Source organism: Chanos chanos, chromosome 7 (assembly GCF_902362185.1).
Source record: "Chanos chanos chromosome 7, fChaCha1.1, whole genome shotgun sequence".
Taxonomy (NCBI): Eukaryota; Metazoa; Chordata; class Actinopteri; order Gonorynchiformes; family Chanidae; genus Chanos; species Chanos chanos.
Genome location: NC_044501.1, coordinates 27,481,319 through 27,503,170, shown reverse-complemented (window position 1 = coordinate 27,503,170; position 21,852 = coordinate 27,481,319). Strand labels below are relative to the sequence as shown.

General features: G+C 43.6%; 1 protein-coding gene across 1 annotated transcript; it reads right to left on the bottom strand.

Moving 5' to 3' along the window:
- Positions 1-34: 34 nt before the first annotated feature.
- Positions 35-14,213, bottom strand: LOC115817106 (RPA-related protein RADX). Its single transcript, XM_075353589.1, is given in 16 exon segments — positions 35-206; positions 316-468; positions 601-906; positions 1,364-1,413; positions 1,676-1,738; positions 2,114-2,190; positions 2,377-2,498; positions 2,769-2,942; positions 3,063-3,170; positions 3,391-3,519; positions 3,676-3,767; positions 4,174-4,282; positions 4,562-4,733; positions 4,848-5,038; positions 5,292-5,861; positions 14,183-14,213. Coding segments are annotated over 16 exon segments (2,472 nt in total). The 3' UTR covers positions 35-81.
- Between the last annotated feature and the right edge of the window lie 7,639 nt (positions 14,214-21,852).

Here is a 21,852-nt window from a genome sequence, read left to right as displayed (position 1 = left end):
AATTAAGGGCAGTCATTTAAACTCATGACCCCATGAGAATGTGTGTATGTGTGTGTGTGTGTGTGTGTGTGAGGTTCGTGGTCAGCTCCGTAGAGGGTAGGCACGGCTGAGTATAAGCTCCACCCTGTCTCCGCCCAGAGCGCATGCTTCCAACACACATACCAGCCTCTGACTGGTCAACTGAGTTGCCATGGCAATCAAGTCAGCTTTAGAAGAGGAAATGACAGAAATAAGAGTGTGTTCATAATCTCCCACCACTCCCATCATCTTCAATGTCATCATCATCATCATCATCACCATCGCATCTAAATTTACCTGGACTTGGGGGTGGAGCCTCTGCTGAGAACCCACCATGTGATAGGATGGACTCCCAGGTGTTTGGGTGTGAGCTGGGAAGGGGTTTCCAGTGCTGGCTCCCAGGGGCAAAGGGGAGGAAGAGAACATCCAGTAACACTCCATCTGTCAGAGCTAAATGAATATAGATCCAAATAAATTCACACACACACACACACACTAACCTTGACAAAAACACTGATCTCACACACAGTACATATGTTCATCTGAACGTGTGTGTGTGTTTCCCCATGAACGGAGATGTACCTCTCAATGTGAGTGTGTAGTGGCCGCTATAGCAGGGGGCGGGGCTAAAGGACTCCAGTTCCTGCTGTGGGAGGAGCTTGTGGAAACTGTCTGTTTGCATTCCCACGGTAAGGGCCTGCACGTGTCTCCGGGCATAGCAGAAACTCCGCGGCACGGTTTCCATGGCAATACGGGGCAGGCCCAAATGGGAGGGGGCTGGGCTAGAAGGTGGGGTGAAAAAGCTCTCACCGTTGTCGTCATCATCATCCTCCTCATCTTCATCTTCACCTAGCAGGAACTCCATAGCTCCATCAAACAGAGAAAACTCTACACAAACAAACGATGAATAAAAAACATTACAAAACACAAACACACCCACACAGGACTGGAGATTATTATTTTGTTCACTCTGTGTGTGTGTGTGTGTATGTGTCTGTGTGTGTGAGAGAGCAAACACAGATCTATTCCTGCCAACTGTGTGACTGGTTGTGTTATCTTAGACAGAGCTGAAGGAGCTGAAACAGTGCAGGTGTCTGTGAGTGCGTGCGTGAGATCATTTTAAGATCTGAAACACATCTACAGTAAATTAAATGTGTGTTTCTGTTTCGGTGTGTAGAGCCTAGCTTAATCTCGCTGATTCATCTCTACAGTGAGTGTCTTTCTGCATCAGCGGTTTACCAGCAAAGTCACACTCAGATAATCATCAGGCTTCAGATACACACCAAATAACTGTGTGTGTGTGTGTGTGTGTGTGTGTGTGTGCACGTGTTTTAATTTGTCCCACCATTTTCTGCGTCTTCCTCTGATCTAGACTGCTGTAGAGGAGGAGCCAACCTAGACATGAAAAGAAAAAGAGAAAGACGAGAACGCTAAATTTATATTCACATCTCTCTCACTCTCTCTCTCTCTTTCTCTCCACACATACACACACACACACACACACACAGCCTTTACCTCTCTCACTCTTTCTCTCCACACACACACACTCACACACACACACACACACTCTCACACACTCACACACATACACACACAGCCTTTACCTCTTTCTCTCTCTTTCTCTCCACACACACACACACATACACACAGCCTTAACCTCTTTCTAGGGCTACTGCTGCTGAAGGTCAGTTTACGCTTTGCAGGTCTGGGAGATTCCAAACTGAAAATACAGCACAAACACACAAACAGCACAAACATTAATACAATACACTGTAATCAAACAGATGTATAACAACGCACACATTAGAACCAGTTTCAGTCTGCCTGTCTACACACACATAAAAACAACAAATCTGGATCTGCCACAACCAATCTGAGTCTGTCTGTCTACACACACAGACTCACTCTGGAGCACACACAGCAACGAATGTATCCAGCAACGGGAATTCAGGTTCACAATCAGATGCTTTGTGACTCACCCACCCACACATACACAATCACAGACACACACACACACACACACACTTGCACACACACATACAAAAACACACATACACGTGTGCACGCATGCTCACACACACGCAGACACACACACCTGTCTCTGTGGCGTGGGATTCGGGGGCTGAGCTGGGCAGACGTTGGGGTGCTGGAGCTTTGTCTCCTCCGGCCGTCCTGTCAGATTGAGACAGATTATTAGTGCTGGCATTCACAGGCATTCTTACCGTTATTCTTTACACGATGGCTACACTGCAGTGTGTGTGTGATTGCGTTTGTATGTGAGTATATGTGATTGCGTGTGTGTGTGTGTGTGTTTGTACGTGAGTACATGTGATTGCGTGTGTGAGTGTGTATGTATACCTCTCTGTTGTGGTAGCATGCTGAGATGACCATACACTGAATGGTGAATCGTTTGGTTTCTCTGTAATGCAGCTTTTCACACTGTACCCGCAGTTCCCCTCCACTTATTAGACCTGTGTCAACTACACATACACACACACACACACCATATACACACACATCATAAACACACGTGTATGGAAAAAAAAATACACACTTACACACATACACGAGACATGCAACTTAACACAAACAAAGATACATACACACAACTGCAGTATAACACACAGACTGTCCAAAATCACACACACGGTACACGTGCATAGTCTATGTCATGCAATAGTAATGTTGTCATTTTCAACACCACAAACTGTCAAACACTGTCCCAACACTCTCTCCAACTCCAATCTTACCTCGTGTGTTGTCTAGGAAACGCTGGAGGGAGGCGGGTAGAGGTGGGTAGGTGAAATATCCTCCAACCACAGCTCTGTTTAGCATGCTGTTCTCATCTGCCCGTTTCAGCCAATGGAGAAACTGCCTGATTGGTCTCAGCCCTCTATAGGGCATCACTGAGGGGGAGCCAGTACCTGCTCAAAGCCAGTCAATTAAAAAAAATAAGCAAAACAAATCAAAATAAGTTAAACAAAACACTCAAATGGGTGAAAAATGTGTGTGTGTGTGTGTGTGTGTGTGTGTATGTGTGCTACCTGTGCAGTAAACTTGTGTATGTGGGGTGTTGGTCAAATACTGGAAACTTGTAGCCGTGCCAACTGTGATCCTGATCAGCTGAAGTCTGGTGCAAACAAGCAACGTCACTGAGAGAGAGAGACAGACACAGTCAATCATTAACTATAGACCAAGCATTGATGGTACAACTTCATAATCCTGACATGCCAAAAAACAGGGATAGAGAGAGGGGGGGAGAGAGAGAGAGAGAGAGAGAGAGAGGGAGAGAGAGAAAAGGGGGGGGAGCAAGAGAGAGAGAGAGAGAGAGAGAGAGAGAGAGAGAGAGAGAGAGAGAGAGAGATCACATACTGGGTTGGATTCTGCTTTGAATGTCTGGCTGTGAGGTGGGGTATAACTTGATCATGATTGGTTGATCTGATGTCCCATCCTCCAATTGGAGCCAACGATACTCATTAAGTTCTGTCCTGTTCTGTCCATCTGCAAATAAATAAATATTTTTGCACATAATCCACATTTACACACTAATTTCATGCCTGATTCATGTCTGAGCGTGGGACAGTAGTATTCGCTTTACAACAACATCGATTAAACTCATAGCCCAGAGACCTAAGTATAAGCATATGCATATCTGACCTTTGTTCCTGACACGTTCCTGCCGGCCAACGAACATCACTGTGCCAATGACATCACAAATGTTACCATGGGGACAGCTGAGGAGTTTCTGCCTGCGAAGGTGAAATAGGAGTGTCTTTTTAGTGTCCGCCAACAGGGAAGATTCCCCAGGAACATGTTGCGTAAGAGCAGTGTTTCCCAGTTTTACTCCAAAAGGTCCTCAGTAGTGAGCATCTAGCTTGATTCAACACATCAGCTAGACGATTACACACTTGACTAATGTTATAAAAACCCAGAGCACTTTTTACACTTACCACATTCACTCTGTTCTTACCATATAACAGTGAATATGAAGTCTGTAAATGATGAAACAGCAAATGTATAGAGCAAGAAAATGAATTCAACCTTAAATGGGTAAAAAAAAAAAAGAGACCTGAACACACTTATGGAAAGAAAGACACACACTCATATACACACACACACACACACACACGCACGCACGCACGCACACACATATACCCGTTGAGGAAGGTGTGTGGAAGGTCTGGTAAGCTCCAGTCCGGAGACACACGATTCTTAGGGATGACGGTGATTTTGGCTGTAGGATTTCTAGAGTTCAGACTGATCTCTGGAGGGCAAAAACAGAGGGAGGGAGAGAGAGAGAGAAAGAGAGAGAGAAAGTACTCAGTCAAACTTCAACAGAATCACTGGAGTTGTATCTGAGGCAATATAACACCTATTTTTTAACGCTAAACAAACCAAGATCAGATATAAAATAGGAAACTTGAAACAAACTGTACCCATTGTAACTTTTTGTTGTCTTTAACTAGCCACTGACAGGGATAAAGTAAAGCCACTCTGACAACACACTTTTTTGTACTGTACTGGGAAATGTAGTTTTGTTTACCGATACAGGGTTCAGGTCCCTGGGCACTTTGGTTCATGTAGCTCTGCTTCACCCGGTAACGGTTCAGTCTCAGAACCTGACCGGGATGTAAACAGCGGTACCAGTCCAAACACAGAGAGTTCCACAGAACCACGCACACAGTCAATGAGCCATCTCCCACCAGCAACTCTGCCTGAGAGACAACATATAACAAACAAGAGCGACGTCTCAAGGTGCCCATAGAGGAGATTTGTTTATATATTAGACAGGCAAGGTATTTTACTTGTGGTAAAGCATGACCTCTGACCTTGTAAGGACATTCACAGATCTGGTCGGATTTGCCATAATATATCAGCCTGGATTTCTGAAGAACCCGGACACACAGGGCACCTCTGGGGCGCCGATGGCCAGCCAGGAAGCGTCGACGGAGCTCCCCCAGTAACACAGTGGGCTGATTATCTATAAAACCAATAACAATGCCAGAATATTCATCAGAAACTGCCACTTGCTTTTCAGCAATACTAATCTTAACAACAGGCACAGAGTTTCTGCAAAAAGATAGGACCATCTTCAGCCACTGTCAAGACTTGCTAAACAACAACAACCACAACAACAACAAGCCATTACAGACCACGGGACAAAAATAAATACAACATTCCTTTATAGGGATACATTGTAGCAGCCTGAGAGATAACTTTCTTCTTCGTGAAAGACAGACAAGAACCCGGTTTCTAACATGTGTGATATTTACCGTCCACGTCTTCGTCAGAATCCAGTTCCTCGTTGGACGCCGAGGGGGGTGTGTCCAGCCACATACTCCCTGTAAAGTCATGGTTATTCCACAACGGAACATAGGTGCTTCTCCGTGCACGCAGTGGAAGAAGACTCGGTTCGCCACCCATCCATGGTAGAGACCTGACGTTTACCCCTGACAGAGCACGTAACGTCGCATCACTACCAGGTTGTCTATCTACATCCAGACCACATACCTGGAAAGTTCGACTCTCCCCTGCGTTCTCATTTCCAGTCGAGAATACCACGTTTCGAACGAGGCTACCGCAATGAAGTACATTTTTGGAAATCAGTCTGTTTAAGCTAGGGTCCAAAGAAACACGTATTTTGCAGTCTCCGTCAGTAATGGTGGCATCAAACAGGCTATCTGACACCGTAACATTTTCTGGGAAATACATGCTAAAGTTCGAATCTTTCACATATCTGTCAAGACAGATTAAATACAACGGTCCTGCATACGAAGATCTGATGCCTACTGACCGAGACGAATCAGGACGCAGTTTATCTAGCGTTCGCTCGAGCGCACAGGCTAAGCGATTGTCTACCGCCTCAGCCATTTTGACAGGAACAAAAACACTGCAAAGCATGACGGGACGTCACTGCCAGCCAATCATTTTACATGTGTTAATGGCACGTGAAAATACGTCTGCCAAAACATGTCAGATGTATATAAAATATATTGGATGTGAATTTGTGTTGAACAGTTAAGAACAGAAACGCATTTATTCTTATATTTATGAATTCTAAAATCCCATATTAAATTTCCATCTAGAAAGCAGCTATTATGTGCTCACATTAGAGCCAACCAAAAGGCTTTCAAATACCTTAAGCTGTTACCGTTTAGTTGAAAAGAACTGTAGTATAAAACTCTCTCTCTCTCTCTCTCTCTCTCTCTCTCTCTCAGTCTTTCCCAGTATGCATATGGCCATCTTCAGAATTAAACAAAAGACATTTTGGGGAATTCTCTTTACCGACTAATTGCATGATTCTGTTTGAGGCTTGTGAGCAAGAGTCAGGCATCATGAGCAAGCCAACTACTCTGCCTGACTCACTGTCAGGTTTGGTAATACTCATCTACACTAGTAGAGGGCCGTTGCAATAAAATGAGCAGTCAAATAATTCCGCGATTTAAATATTAAATACCTGCTGAACTTATGTGCTGAACTTTTTTGTTTGTTGGGTTTGTTCGTTCGGTTAAACACGTCATCATTGATGTACTTCGGTCTAAAGAATTTTGTCTTCCTTAATTTCGTTGTTTTCAACACGTCGAGTAAAATAACACAAACAACATATCCCGCATTCCGGAGATAGCCTATTAGAGAAAGATGTTGTTTCACCTACCAATTTAGGACTAACGAACATCTCATATCTCAATCCATTTTTCACCCACAAACCTCAGTATAGTAATGCTGCAAAGATTTCATCGTTGTCTTCTGTTTTCTAGTAATCTAAAATTGTTTTGGTAACTTGCAGTCAATCGCAGTATTCAAATAAACGTAATGTTTCTAATTCAGCAAATCTACAAGAGACTTAATGGCTTATTTCTTTTGCATAGCAGACTGGAGCCGCGATTTGGTGTCACCTGTACCGAATACCAAACAGACTGCTTGTTCATGGCTTTTGAATTGTCTTGACGTTCCCATGGTAATAAATCTTGACAGAAATAAGGCCAAGAAAATATTGACTAGAGGGGCCTCTGAGAGGCACTAGTGCGTCATCCGCCCTTGTAATAACACCGGACTTCATTTATTCTGGTCTGCTGGTTGTTGCATTAAAGAGCACATTTCCTCTACGCCTATTGTTTACCCAAATGGAACGTGTTCAGTCCATCACTGTCACCCGTAAGGAGCGACTGCACACGACCACTGGATACGCTCCACTTGCCGTAACACTCGACCATAGAGGGCGCGTACAGGGCAAGTCAGTTTAGTCCGCGTGCAGTAAGTAAACCTGATCCGGTGTCTTTCTAAGGGCAGGAGCCTCTAGTGCAAGATTTTAAAAGTAAGGGATTTTTTTCATATGACCAGGGAGTTAGGTTGTTAGGTTGTGGCGGATGTTTCAGTGACTTCTTTTGATCCATTCAGCTCACAGAAGTAGATTTAGCGATTGAAAGATTTGTGATGAAATACTGAGACCGGGACATCAACCAAGCGACAATGTGGACATACTATAGGAACGGTATCGGCCCGAAGAAGAAGAAAAAGAAAGAGGTAAATTGTACCTAAACTGATTTTCAGCTCTGAACTTGTGGGTAGTAAGATTATTAGAAGTGACTTTCTGACGATTTCATGAGCATTCCAAGTCATTTTAACATTTTACGGGCAATATTTGCATTCGACAGTTTATACTGTACTTCTGTTGCTTGTAGTAACCATAACCACAACAAATGAGGAGAGCTCTACAGCAAACAATTTCATAAACATACAAATCCAATAAAGCTGTCATTTTACCTCTCCTCAAGGATAAGGAGTTTGTAAGGTTCCCGCCTATTCAGAATGAATTTGGACCAAAGACAGTTTCTCAGGTAAGCTAAGCATTTTTTCTTAAAAATACCATCATTCATATAACCGGATTGTGCTGTATTACATCCATTTAGTAAACCTAGTCAACTTCAAGTTTTGAATGCCCTCAAATCTTTCCAAGGTCCCGCACTAAGGAAACTTTGTATGATCTTGAAATATAAGCCCTGTAAATTATCACGTTCTCACAGCTCTGGAAAGCCAATCACTTAAGATCTCAGATTGGACACTTTGTTTTTCCCTCATTGAAAATACATGACCCCTGTTCAGGATCACAGAGGCACGAGACAGACTGCATCCGAGAGACTCCAAGAGCTGTTCTTCTCAAACTCTCTGACTGATCATGGTCATGTCGACAGGTGCATGAGGAAGAAGGTACTGACAGAGAGAAACTGAATTCAGAAATTCACATCACTACAGTGCATGGTCACGACTGTGGGCTTCATAAACGCTATATTACATGTCATATGAGCTGTGATAAGAGAATTAAAGTACACTAGTGCATGTGCATGTGCATATAGACTAATGAGAGTACTTAAGACTTGTGTTATACTGTTGTTCATAACACGTTTGGTAACATCTCAGTTATGCTTCGTACAACTGTTATATGTGAGTTATTATGCATTATGTAGCGTCTTTAAAGGTTTTAAGAATTCATAGATTCCGATAGTTTCTTTATAACGATCTGTGTTTATATATGATAGAGACCATCAAACCATCAGGTTGTGCCCCATTCCAAACTGAGTGTGGAAACAGAGTTGGAGATAACAGCACATCTTAAAGTAAGCATGGTCTCTGAATGAAAATGTTTATCATGAATCTATCAATTATGATTCTCCATTAACTATCACAAAACAGTAATGCAAAGAATATGTTATGCCAAGCATCTGTGTATGAATACACTAATATCTACTTATACATTAATGTGTGTGCTTGTTTGTGTTTCACTGGCCTTGCACAAAACCTTTTTTCTTTCTTTTTTAAATTCCAGTATAATTTGCAACAGCGTCATGTCAAAGGTTACGGCCAAACCACATCTCATGAAGGAAAAGGAGAAGAAGCATTGAATTTTCTAAAAACACAGACGTTGATGCTGAAGGTGAGGCTGACCTCAGGAAACACCAGAGTGAGTACAAACTTACACTGATAACAAGGTGCTGACATTTCTTTGCTTTTCTTACCTGCTGCTGGGTGAGATTTTAGGACAAAGCTTTGAGGGCTTTTTTCCATGGCGCTGGAAATGTAATGCATATGGCCGAATCTTCAAAGATGCTGGAGAGCTCGCCGGCGCTGGGAGAGGAGGAGAAGGAGGAGGAGGAGGAAGACGAGGAGAAGGAAAGGGAAGAGAGGGGGAAGGATTACGCTGATGTCAGTCAGGGGGAGTCATCACGCACAGACTCCAGTCCAGAACATCAGGAGTCCCTCTCGAAGGAGACTTTGGTAGGAGCTGAAGTCACAGAGAAGGAGAAGTGCCCTGTAGACCAGTTTGATGGAGCAGGTCATCGGGTACAGGCTAGCACCCTCCCAGAGGAGTCCTCTATCACCCCCTGCCATGCCAGAGAACGCAGATTCATGCTGTACCTGTGTGGTGGATACAGAGGTGATACTCAGTGCAGTGAAGATCTGTGTATTCATATATGTATACAGTAGACTAGCCTACCATTCCAAAGATTCACACAGCAAAGTAGCAGTGTGCTCAGCAAAAGAGGACCATACGTTGGTGGGTTTCTGTAGCAGGTGGATTTGAATTTAAGCCTGAAACTGATTCTGTTTTAAAACAACTCATTCAACTCATTCCCGCCAATTTTGATACTTACAAGACTGATGGTTTCTTATGTGACAACAAGCAATGCTTAGGCCTTACTTTGTGTGTGTGTGTGTGTGTGTGTTTGCAGACACTGTGATAGAGAGAAATGCACTGATGGAGAACGTGTATCCTCGGCTGTATTTCTACTGTAAGCAGCGAGGGTATGACTTAAGAATGGTGGACTTGCGCAGGGGTGTGGTAGACCCCGTTTCTAACCGTCATGACTCAGCAGAACTGCATGTGGAGACTCTGACCCAGTATCAGCAGGCAAACGGGCCAAACTTTTTTGTGAGTCGGACCAGCATTGACTCAACTGAGGTGTTCTGAAATAGGGCAACATTAGAACCACCAGCTGTGCCACTCTTCACATTTCATCTTAGAATTTAATTTTTCCTTTTTTGCAATTTTATGCAATTTCCTGCGGCTATTGCATAGATTTGTTCAGTGAATAAGATTTTATGCTACGTTTTTATGGCCTCTCTAATTGGCAGGTGTTTACGGGGCAGAAGCATGAGGAACTGACGTTGCCAGTCAGCATTCCCAAGGACGACTTTGAGGCCATTGTTTGGATAGTGGAGAGAGACAAGAAGAAATTGTCCAAGAGGAAACAAGAGGAAGATGGTGACGTCACAGACATTTCACAGTCCAGCATCTCCACCAGCACTGCCGGCAGTTTTGCTCTGGAGCCTGTTCAGAGCGAGCAGGAGCACATAGAAAGTTCCGGGCTTCTGAGCGAGAGCTCAGTCTCCCAGAACTCTCTGTCGGATGGAGAGGACACGGCCCAATTGGTCCGGTCCTGGACGGACTTTGACAGAGATCTTAAGCTTCTCCAGACATGGTATCGGCTGGACCAGAACAGGATCCCTGCTGTTTACCGCTTACTGCCCATCAGGTAAACACGGATGCACAATATAATCATTCTACACCACGTGTTTCTTTTGTCAGTTTTTATTTTCAGAGTTGATAAATGTGTTTAGAAAGGTTTAAAAAGTTCTCATAAATTGTTCTTTTCACCACATCACAGCCACAAAGGTGTAAACAAGGTGAATCCACATAGGAATGTCCTTTTGATAGGTGTGGCTCATTACAATATGCACTGTTATAATTTGTATAATTATAATTTCCTACCAACTACTGAGCCTGAAGCTTTTAAAACATTTCATCCCCCTTTTTTTAAATGGCGGTTTTCATGAAGCAAAATGAAGAGGTTTTATATTTTTAAATGTATTTCACAGATGTCTGATATTCTCAACACACCCAGTTTCAGTTTGGCTGTGAGCTAGCAACTTCAAAGAACTGAAAATATCATTGTACCAGGATGACTCAGAATATTTTGAAAATTTAAATTTTTTGACAGTTTGAATTTGAAGATGAAACATTCTAGAACACTCTTGTGTTCTAGAATGTCTGAATATCTTCCATGTTTGAATTCACCCATCTGCTGAAAAGCTTTATTGTATGTTTATTTTTGGCGACAAAGTGTCGCACATTCGTCAAATCTGACATGACTTACTCGACAGGTTTCAGACATGAGAAGTGATAACTGATTCTGAGCAGCGCTCACAGCCACATGCAAGATGCATTTTGTTTTCGGTTCCGATGGCCTCTGCGTTGTTATGACTGTTGATAGCCAATTTGCACTTTCAAATGTAGTCCCATTTCTACCTTTGTCAGTTTGTTTATAAGTTTGTAACTGGTGTTGGGCTGTAGAGATTAAGCACAAAGACATTGTAAAAAATGCCTGTATCGAGGAATTTAAATATCTGATTATTATTCATGATTTACGTCTAACTTTGCAATAATGACTGATGTGATGTCGTTTAACTGTAAGCACACACCATCCTGACATCCTGAGTCGGGATCCCCAGCGCAGGAAGGTGGCCAGGAAAGTGTGGCGTGCTTCCTGCGTCCGCCTGTGGGGGGTGCTACAGCGGAGCGGTCCGGAGGCCATCGGAGAGGAGGCCACTGCCAAGCTTCTGAAGACAGGTGTGGTTATGTGGTGGTGTGCATATATGAATTTCATCAAAGTGTTGTTTTTCATTGTCTCCCTCCATTTCCTCCCCAACTTGGAGTGTGCTGCTATCTGTTGTCTCTCACAAGTTTCCAGTTTTTTCCCCATCCAGTTTTTCCAATCTCAGTAGTTCACCAGAATTTTGATGCATATGTGAATGCATCAAAGGACCCCATATCTCTTACATGAAAACAAATAAATTGTAGGTAAAGGGTTTAAGAGATACAGCCAGAGAGAAGCAATGGCTGATGCCATCCATCAATACAGGATGTGTTTACTGGCCGATGCGGGGGTTGTGCCACGATGGAGAATTCCAAACCGGGAGAAAAGGGGTTGTAAAATGGAACAAGTATCTAAAGAAAGGATCCAAAATAATTTTTTTAACCAACAAAAAACCTTCCCTCTGACTGGTGTGTGTGTGTGGGGGGGGGGGGGTGTGTGTGTGGGGGGGGGGGGGGTGGCTTTGTGTGTTTCAGTGCTGGATTGGGAGGTAGAACAGGGTTTGGGAGCCAAACACCCTCCAGAGGAGTTCAGTCACTGCTATAAAAGGATCATCACAGACCTGCAGTTTAACCTGAGGAATGAGTACGCTCCACAATTCATCGACCTTCACAAGAGTCAACTAGAGGTCAACCAAACTCTACACTCTGCCCATCAAAGATTCATACAAAACATACACAGACAGGTGAGAGAAACAGACAGATTTAAACTCTGTCCTGTTCCTTTTTTTTTTTTTTTTTAAAGTCACCGCCTTTTGCTTGTCTCTTCTTTATTTATTTATTTTAATGTAATCCAAACAGTTATGGCTCAGTTATGTATTTTATAACTATAGTACTTGCTGTTAAACTAAACATATAGGTGATGGTTACATATCTGATGAGGGTATGAATATTTTGGTCATTTTGTTGTTGCATGTTGTTCTGCAGCTGAGACATACGAATATCTATGAAACAAACATCGGCTGGGGGAGGAGAGGCCTGAGCCCAAAACACAACCGATCTCATCAGTTTTACACGGACCGCCTCTGCTCTCACTTCCTCCGCACAGTCACCTCCTCTCTCCGCAGGTGGGAGCACAAAAGAGTGAACGCTTTCTTTTGCTTTCTTTTTTTTCCAGTATCACAATTTCACATCTGTTCACAGTCAGAGGCCTGACTAAGAAAAACCTGCTGTGTTCCAGAGTTATGCAGGTGGATTCACCTAAATCTTCCTTTGACGTGACGGCGAATGAAATTTCCAGAAACAGAATGAAAGAGGAGATTATGCGTCATATTAGACATGGACAAAAACTGTGAGTTGCCAGTGTTGTTTTATACGCTTCAGTCCAATCCAATAATCCATTTACTGTCACATTCTTTATCCCTGTTGTTTCTGGTTATTGTTCCCTATTGTTGTTACATGTGTTAATCTGGCCCTGTTCCTCACTGTTATTCCCTCGTTATTCCTGGCTGTCCTGTGTCCGTTTCCCCTTCTTTTCCTGTTCCATGGTCCATTGCTGTCATCTGCCTCACCTTTGCCCCATTCTGTCCCTTTCCGAAATCCAAATTCTTATCCGTTTTCAATGCCTATTCTATCCTAAATTCTTTTTCCTGGGTAAGTCCCTATGTGTTGCCTGTGCAGTTTTTCACATCTGCTCTGTTCCTCTTTGTTCTGTCCTAGTTCTGTTCCATTCCTCACACATGTTTCCCAGTCATGTGTCATGCCTCACACTCCATCATTCTTCTCTATTTCCCATCCCTGTGTGTGCTCCTTTTTATATCCTGTTCTCTTCCCCTAAAAGCTCAGGAACAGAACAGCAGGCGTTCATTAATGTCATTTCATTCCATTCGACTCCTGTCCTCCATATTGTTCTAATCTTCATCCCTGTGCAACTCTCAATCTCTTATCCATCCGGATATATTTCCAATCTGACCAGACCCCGAGTTTTCATTCATTGTGTGTCTCAGTGCTTAACCAAGCATGTTTACCGTCCTCTTCCCCCTGCAGAGAGCAGGGCTGTGTTTTCAGGCAGGGCTTTATGTCGGCAGTGAAGGAGGCAGTGGAGGCTCCTTCCCAGAGGCCTGTGATGTTACTCGGAGAGCCTGGCTCAGGCAAGAGCACCACTCTGGCCAGAGTGGCTCGTCTCCTGCCCTCCTGGATAGCAGGGTGAGAAATAAAATAAATAAGTCAATCAATCGATAAATAAAACTTAACAGCAGTGAGCTTGAAGGATTTCATCAGTGACGATGTGAAAGTCACAAAACATGGCATCAAATGTCAACATCAAATGGCCCTCAGTAGCATTGTAATAGCTATGCTAGACCTTGGTTGTTTTGTTGTTATTTGTTGTTTGTTGTTGAGTGATGTATGACCGTTGCATTGCTCTTAGGGATGTGAAGGTGCTGGTGTTCTTCGTAGGGCTGACGGGGGAGAGCAGAAACGTGCGTCTGCTGCTCAAAGCTTTGTGCATGCAGTTAGCGGAGATTTACAGCGACAGCACCATGGTATCAGAGGTCTGTTATTACGACTGAGTGCTTTACGTAGAGAGGCCAGTGATGGCTAACATTAACCAGGGTATGTTCACATTTTGCATGTGGCGTGTAAGTCATAAGCAGTCACAAACTTGTTCTAGAAACAGATTGGGTAAGAAGGTATCTTCAGATGTCACTGCGTTGTGTCTGAACTGACTGCTTTACTCTGTACCCTGCAGAAAGGAAAAGCAACTGGAAAGCTGTAGTGTTAAGAGATGTTATGTCATTTTCTGTTTCATAGTGTGGGTTACGCGGTTCCTCTCTAACAAGTATGACTTCATCCCTCCTCACAGTCTCTGCCTGAGCTGCATAATGAGCTCCATTCCCTTCTGGACCTGGTCAGTGCGGAGCGGCCCGTGGCTCTGGTGCTGGACGGATTGGACGAGCTGTCAGAGGAACAGTCAGCTGACCTGTCCTGGCTCTACAGACCTCTACCCCCACACGTTCACACCATCCTGTCCACCAACACTCATTCTACCACTGCTCAGGTTTTACAGGTATGGACAGAGGGAAAGAGAGGGAAGGAGATGCAGAAAGAGTTGATATGTAGCTATGATTCATATGTAACCATTACTCATGTTCTCCAATGAATTATTTGGAATATAATGTATTATGGTGAAATTGAACTAAATTGCTCTGAATTCAGTCAAACTAAACTGATTTGAAGTGAAGTGACTTGATTTGAATAAAATCAAATTGAACAGAACTGAAGGACAGAGAGACTGGAATGTGTGAAGCAGAAAGAGAGAGACACTGGAAAAGAGATCTTTAACTGTGCACAGGGTAAAGCTCTGATGGAACCAGAGCGTGGAGTCTGGTTAGTTAAAACGTTCTTTATGGATCATAAATTATACATATAGAGTAAGTCCTTTCTCTCTCTCTTGTTTCCTCCTCTCCATCTTTCTTTCTCTCTGGTTTCAGAAAAGGGCCCAGCCCTCAGTGCTGTCTCTCCCGTCACTGAGTGAAGAGGACATCACATCAGCTCTGCACTCCAAACTGGAAGCTGATAGACGCAGGCTGCAGGAGAGTCAGTGGAAGGTGCTTTACCAGGCATGCCTGTCCTGCCCTTCTCCACTCTACCTGGATGCAGCCTATGTGGAAACCAGGCTATGGAGTTCCTTCTCTCCCCAGGAGAGTCTCACCCTGCCTGGGGAGCTGAGCTCACTCTACCTGGCGGTGCTCTCCCGGCTGGAGCGGGAATATGGAGAGAACGTGGTGAGACGTGTGGCATCACTCATGTCCCTCTCTCGTAACGGTATTACCGAAGATGAGCTCCTGGAGCTGATGGCACGCAACAGACGCGTTGTCAAGGAAACCACACTGTTGTACCCTCAACCCTACCCTGATTCCTCCTCCGACTGCCGTCCCAGCATTCCTTGCGTGCTGTGGGCGCGGCTAAGGCGGGACCTGGGGAATCACCTGACGGAGGCTGAGACCGACGGGACGTGGGTGTACAGATGGACGCACTCCGAGTTCAGGAGGGTAGCTGTACAGCGTTACCTGAAGACAGCAGATTCAAAGATGGCTGTCCACGCTGACTATGTGGATTATTTCCGTGGTGATGCTGATGTTAGCCGGAAGCGTGTGTTCCAGCCACTGGCCTGGACTTTAGAGGAGAGTGGAAAGACCAGTTATGTGTTTAATCTGAGGAAACTTCATGGACTGCCCTATCACCTCATTCACTCAGGCCAAATCATTCCACTGATGAGTGAGTGCCTTTTCAACTATGAGTTTCTACTACATAAAACCCGGGGCTTGTCTGTCCTACACGTGGAAGAGGACCTAAAGGCAGCTGTCATTCCGGATAAGTAAGATCAACAAATGTGTATTTGTGTGTGCGTATTTAAATGTAATCACTCACACTAAATATTTTGGGATGTTCAGCTTATGTATAAGTCTCTCTGACTGTGTGTGTGTGTGTGTGTGTGTGTGTGTATTCCACAGGGAGCTCTTAGATGTGACGGTGTTAAGTCAAACTCTGGAGCTAAGTCGCTCCGTTCTGCTGCAGGACCCATGTCAGCTAGCGTCTCAGCTCCTAGGTCGCCTTTACCAGGTCGTGTCAGAGGACAAACCTGTAGCTCCAGGTTTGTCACACAGTCCGCATATGATCCATAACATAATAATGTCAACAATTAAAAAAAAAAAAAAACAGTAAAATGTAAATAACAACAACATTCGAACAGCTACACTATGCATTTAGCCTTTGCCAGTTTAAATGTTACGCTAGTCCTGATAAAGTACTTATTGGTAAGAGAAAAGAACTCTTTCTGCGAGCAGGGACACAAAATCTGTTCAGTCTGTTATAGAAGAAGAGCTGCTGACTGACTAATATGCTGATGTAATGAATGCTTATATTTAAGGTACGAAAACATCAGCATATGTCAGATTACTGAAAATCCTACGTGCTTCCTGTCTTTTAACCTGTCTGTGCGGTAGTTCTGCTAATAGCTGTTCTCTTTATTTCACTCATAAATATACACATTTTCTCTCTCCCTCTGTCTTCCTATCGTATTACCTAAGTTCTTCCTTTCATCTCCCCTTTTTTCCCCTGTATTTTACAGGTGATCCATGCAGATACACTCATCTCCATGCCCTGTTAGCTCAGTGCCAACGTTCCTCTTTGCCAGTCCTTCTTCCCTCCTTCACCTGTCTGCTGCCCCCAGGTGGGCTTACCTACACGCCGCTGGCAGGTAAAAGATTGGAGGATGCTGTTTTTAAAGCATAGCTCACTCATGACAATGTGCTAAAGCAGCCTTGAAAGCACATTGCTTTGGTTTTGACATAAACAAAAAAGTGGTTAAAATCTTCAGATAAACTTACACAAAAGGGAACTTGCATTCTGAAACATTCGGTGAGCATAACCGAAGCAGCCGTCATTTTGAGAGATTTTCAGCATTAACCGAACAATGGAATAGTTCTGTATTGTGTATGTTTGAGTTAAACAAAAAGAAGTCTGCACAGATGATACAGATGTCTTCAAATGAGGCAGACACAGCTACAAGCTAAGCACATCTGCAGAACTGCGGTACAGACAGTCGGTCCGTGTACTAATTTTAAATTTTAGGTTTCGGTACCAGTCTACCTAAAATGGAGTTATCATGTGATGAATGTTGTTTTAGCTGATGTCAGAGATACTCCACCTGTGGCAAAATAGCCAGCCTCAATTTAAGGCCCTACCTAACTGACTGCTGCAGTTCTTACTATGAAATTGTAACACTACTTTAATGTTTAGAATTGATTTAGATCAGTGAACATAACTCTGTTACAATTCTAAAGATAGCTTTTCAGTTGAGAACCTAATGATCCAAGAATTGCCAAACTTTGACCACTTTCATCAACTCAGCTTGAAAACCTCAGCCAGAAACTATGAACTTTTCTCAGTTCATATCAATTAGCAGATATGCCTCCAGTGTCTGGGATTTTCACTCTGACTTCAAGACCCATCAGCATTTTTGACAATCATGCATGATTACTCTTACTCAAACCTCAAAATGCTTTTGCTTACAAAACTGCTCTGAACAAAAACATATCGATAGAAGCTTGGATCTTGATTATGACATAGATTCTGAACTAAAGAGACATTTGTGTCAGGGAAACACCTCTGAAACATTATTGTGGCTTGATTGACAGGTCACATGACAGCAGTGAGGGCTCTGGCAGAAGGGCAGAAAAGGCTGCTAGCTGCCTCTTGTTCAGAGGATGGAACTCTTAAGCTGTGGAACCTAGAGGAAGGGAGAGTTGTGAGGACTTTGCCCAGCCCAGGAGGCACTTATATGGGCAAGGCTGTAGACTCGCTCACCCTGTGTCTGGAGGACAGTGTGGCTGTGCTCAGGATGGGCCAGAGCCTGTTGGTAAGGGAGATTAGCAGCGGGAAAGTGCTTTACTTTGAGAGCGAGTCCGTGGACACCCCTGTGGTTACCGTGACGTCCGACGGACAGCTGCTAGTGGTCTTTTATGATGGGAGTCACCTGGTGAAAGTAAGGCCTGGTCTATGGTATCTCAAACCAATATCTACCCAACACACATTTTTGGAAAAGACTAAAATTGACACATTTTTTACTTCTCGGGTTAACATTTCAGTTACTAACAACCATTGATCTTTGAGGAGGGAAAAGCATTTTTATGAAGTCAATTAATTATATGACATAGGAGCATCGATAATTGTTCGTGGATTCTGTTAATATGTCCATAATTTGTCCTTCAAATCCATTTACAGTGTAGAATAGACGTGCAAGTTTGATCTCTGATTTAGTGTCACCCCATCACCAGTGGAGGTATTTGATCATATCATCCTAACTTCTCCTTTTTGTTGTCTTTGTCCCTGACTCCTCTTCGCTCTCAGGTATTCGAGCTTTCAGACTCATGCACTCTGTTACATTCCGTGAGCGTGTCGCTAGAGGCCAAACCAATTCACAAGGACCGATCCGTCCTGGTGTCACGAAACTCCACCAAAGATTACGTGCTCTTTGCTTACAGGCTAGTGTTTTCATCAGTTATGAATTTACTTTTTTTTTTTTCATAAATTTCCTCTCGGGGGACAAATGCTCCACATAGGCTACCTGCGTGATGTTTTAGTAAGACGCACATTTGGACAGCATGGATTTTTATGAGAGATACCTGCTTGCTCCATCTGAAGATCAGCCATCCTGTTGTTGTATCAAATTTACAGCAAAATGCATAAATTATGTAGTCGTGTGTAAGGACAGACAATAAATATGGTCATGGAGAATACATCATTACAATTCATTAAGGCCTAACGTAGCTGTTTGGGGAAGAATGTTTTGCTCTTAAATAATATCATATATCCAACTGCCAGTCATGTGTGAAGTGAGACCAATGGAGTTGCTAGGCTGGTCCAGATTGACAGCGTTGTGTTTAATTATTGAACAGTTTGTCTTCTTGTGTAACAGTTGTTATCCAGGACATGAGACGTTGTTTGTCTTGTCAAACAGACAGCTAGCATTCACACCGTCCCTGTCTGTAGCACCATGGCAAAACGAAGAAAAGCAAAAAAAAAAAAAAGAGAGAGATTTATCTTTATCTGATTTCATTTGCATGATTAAATGGAGGGATTAGACCTTCTCTTAATGTAATTAGAGTGGAAACAACACCTTACGGATCAACCTAGAGACTATCTCACAAACCACAAACGAGGTCAGTGGGTACTCTCTGTAATACAAGACTGGGTAATTATGAGATGGTGACCGATTCGGGGAAATGGCCAGTAATGTTGTTATACAGAAACCAGTACACGAGTGACAGTGGGACACAGAGGTGGTGTTCACGGGTTTGTATCCGTCTAATGAAAATGAGATAGGCCCAATCTCTCAGTCGACAGCAATCTTTGAATGTTTTTAAGTTCTTGGGTCAAAGATCAAATATAAATAAAAGGAATATTCCTATACACTAGTAAAGATTATATAGACTTCGGTGGAGCAAATGTATCCCTGTAGTAATAAGCAAGCAGCAAGTTTCTGTATTTTTGTAATGTATGTGATATATGATACTATATGAATATGAACATCTATAATATTAGATATGAGAACCTGAGCATATGTGTCTTTGTACAGGAATGTGGATTATTGGATTGTTAAGACTGACTTAAAAATGACAAATACTAATTTAAACTGTAATTAATTTTGGGCACTGTATTTTTGTTTCTGTGGTATAAATGACAACATGAAAGTTGTCAGATAGAAGCAGTGCACAGTAGGAATACTTAATGAATTATTTAAATATTAAAAAGTGGTAATCCTGAAAATATTGCATTCCCGTTACTGAAATCAGTGGAAGTGTTAAGTTATTGTTGAAGGTGATTTTGTGTAAATGTGACTTTATCTCCATGAAGTAAAGAGAGAGGGAGGAAGGTGAGTGCTTCAGACTGTATAAAACCTGTTTACAGCCCGCGGGCCTCTTTAACCCAGGCGTGGATGGAAATGCCCAGTGCTTTTACACACATCTCTGGTTCGACTCTGTGGCAACAGAGCCGGCGCAGTGGCTGATTTGAATAGACTTTAGTGAGGGGAAGGGTGGGTAATAAATGAATGAGTGTGGTTTTTATGAGCTCTGTGTCAATGTCATTCTATGTTCACCTCTCTCGCCCTCTCATTCTTCAAGCTGTTCTTTCCCTCTCCTTTCCAACCACATTTATAATTTAATCTGTCTTCACCTCCCTTCATTCCCTCCATCCCCCTGCATTCTCCTCTTCTGCCTCTCTCTCTCTATCTGCCCCTGCCCCCTCTATCTGTTCCCCTCTCTCTCTCTCTCTTTCTCTCCTTCTCTCTCTCTCTCTATCTGTTCCCCTCTCTCTGTCTCTCTCTCTCTCTCTATCTGTTCCCCTCTCTCTGTCTCTCTGTCTCTCTCTCTCTCTATCTGTTCCCCTCTCTCTGTCTGTGTCTCTCTCTCTCTCTCTCTCTCTCTCTCTGTCTCTCTCTCTATCTGTTCCCCTCTGTCTGTCTCTCTCTCTCTCTCCTTCTCTCTCTCTCTCTATCTCTCTATCTGCCCCCACCCCCTCTATCTGTTCCTCTCTCTCTCTCTCTCTCTCTCTCTCTCTCTCTCTCTGTCTCTCTCTCTATCTGTTCCCCTCTCTCTGTCTCTCTCTCTCTCTCCTTCTCTCTCTCTCTCTATCTCTCTATCTGCCCCCACCCCCTCTATCTGTTCCCCTCTCTCTGTCTCTCTCTCTCTCTCTCTGTCTCTCTCTCTCTATCTGTTCCCCTCGCTCTGTCTCTCTCTCTCTCTCTCTCTCTCTCTCTCTCTCTCTATCTGTTCCCCTCTCTCTCTCTCTCCTTCTCTCTCTCTCCTTCTCTCTCTCTCTCTATCTGTTCCCCTCTCTCTGTCTCTCGCTCTCTCTCTCCTTCTCTCTCTCTATCTGTTCCCCTCTCTCTGTTTCTCTATCAGGAGTGGACTAGAGGCGGCAGTGCTCAGTGCTAAAGAGGGAAAAGTCGTGTCCACTCTGAGAGCCCAGCACCCTGTTGCCTCCATACAGGCAGTGGAGATGTCAGCCGAATACCTGCTGCTCTTCTGCAGGTGACTGTAAACACACACTCACCTCTGAGCCCCCAGCTTTCTCTTACAGCAAAGATTTCCCTGCTTCTGTTTTGCACTAAACAATAAGCTTTGAAGCACACGCGTGTTATTTGGAGACCTAAAGGTCTGTGAAGTCTGGAGACGTGTCCAAACGGAGTAGTCTGTGACATATAGTGATTAAAATGAATCTCTCTATCTCTCTATCTCTATCTTTCTTTCTCTGTCTAGCTGTTTGATATATCTAGCATCCATCCTTCCATCCATCCTTCTGCCCACTGTCTAATTAAACCAGTTGAGCAGAATAGTGTGTGTTCTGTCTGCTGTGTATTCCAGGTATCCCTATAAGAAACACAGTGAGATTGTGCACATAGAGCTGTTCAGTGTGGCCTCCTTCTGCTACCTGCGCTCTATCCTGGGCTGCAGTCAGGACTACATCTCCCAGGTTTCCATCACCAAGAGTGGGACCCATGTGGTGGCCTTCTGCCCCTCCCCCTACAGAGTTACCACGGAGATTATCACCTGGAACCTGGAAACAGAGGACCATAAACACGTTGCACGTTTTCCTGGCCTCCTCACTGACGGTCAGTCTAAACAATCGTTTCAAAGGGTCTCTCTGCTGAATTTTGAAACCTGCAGTCGTGCATACAT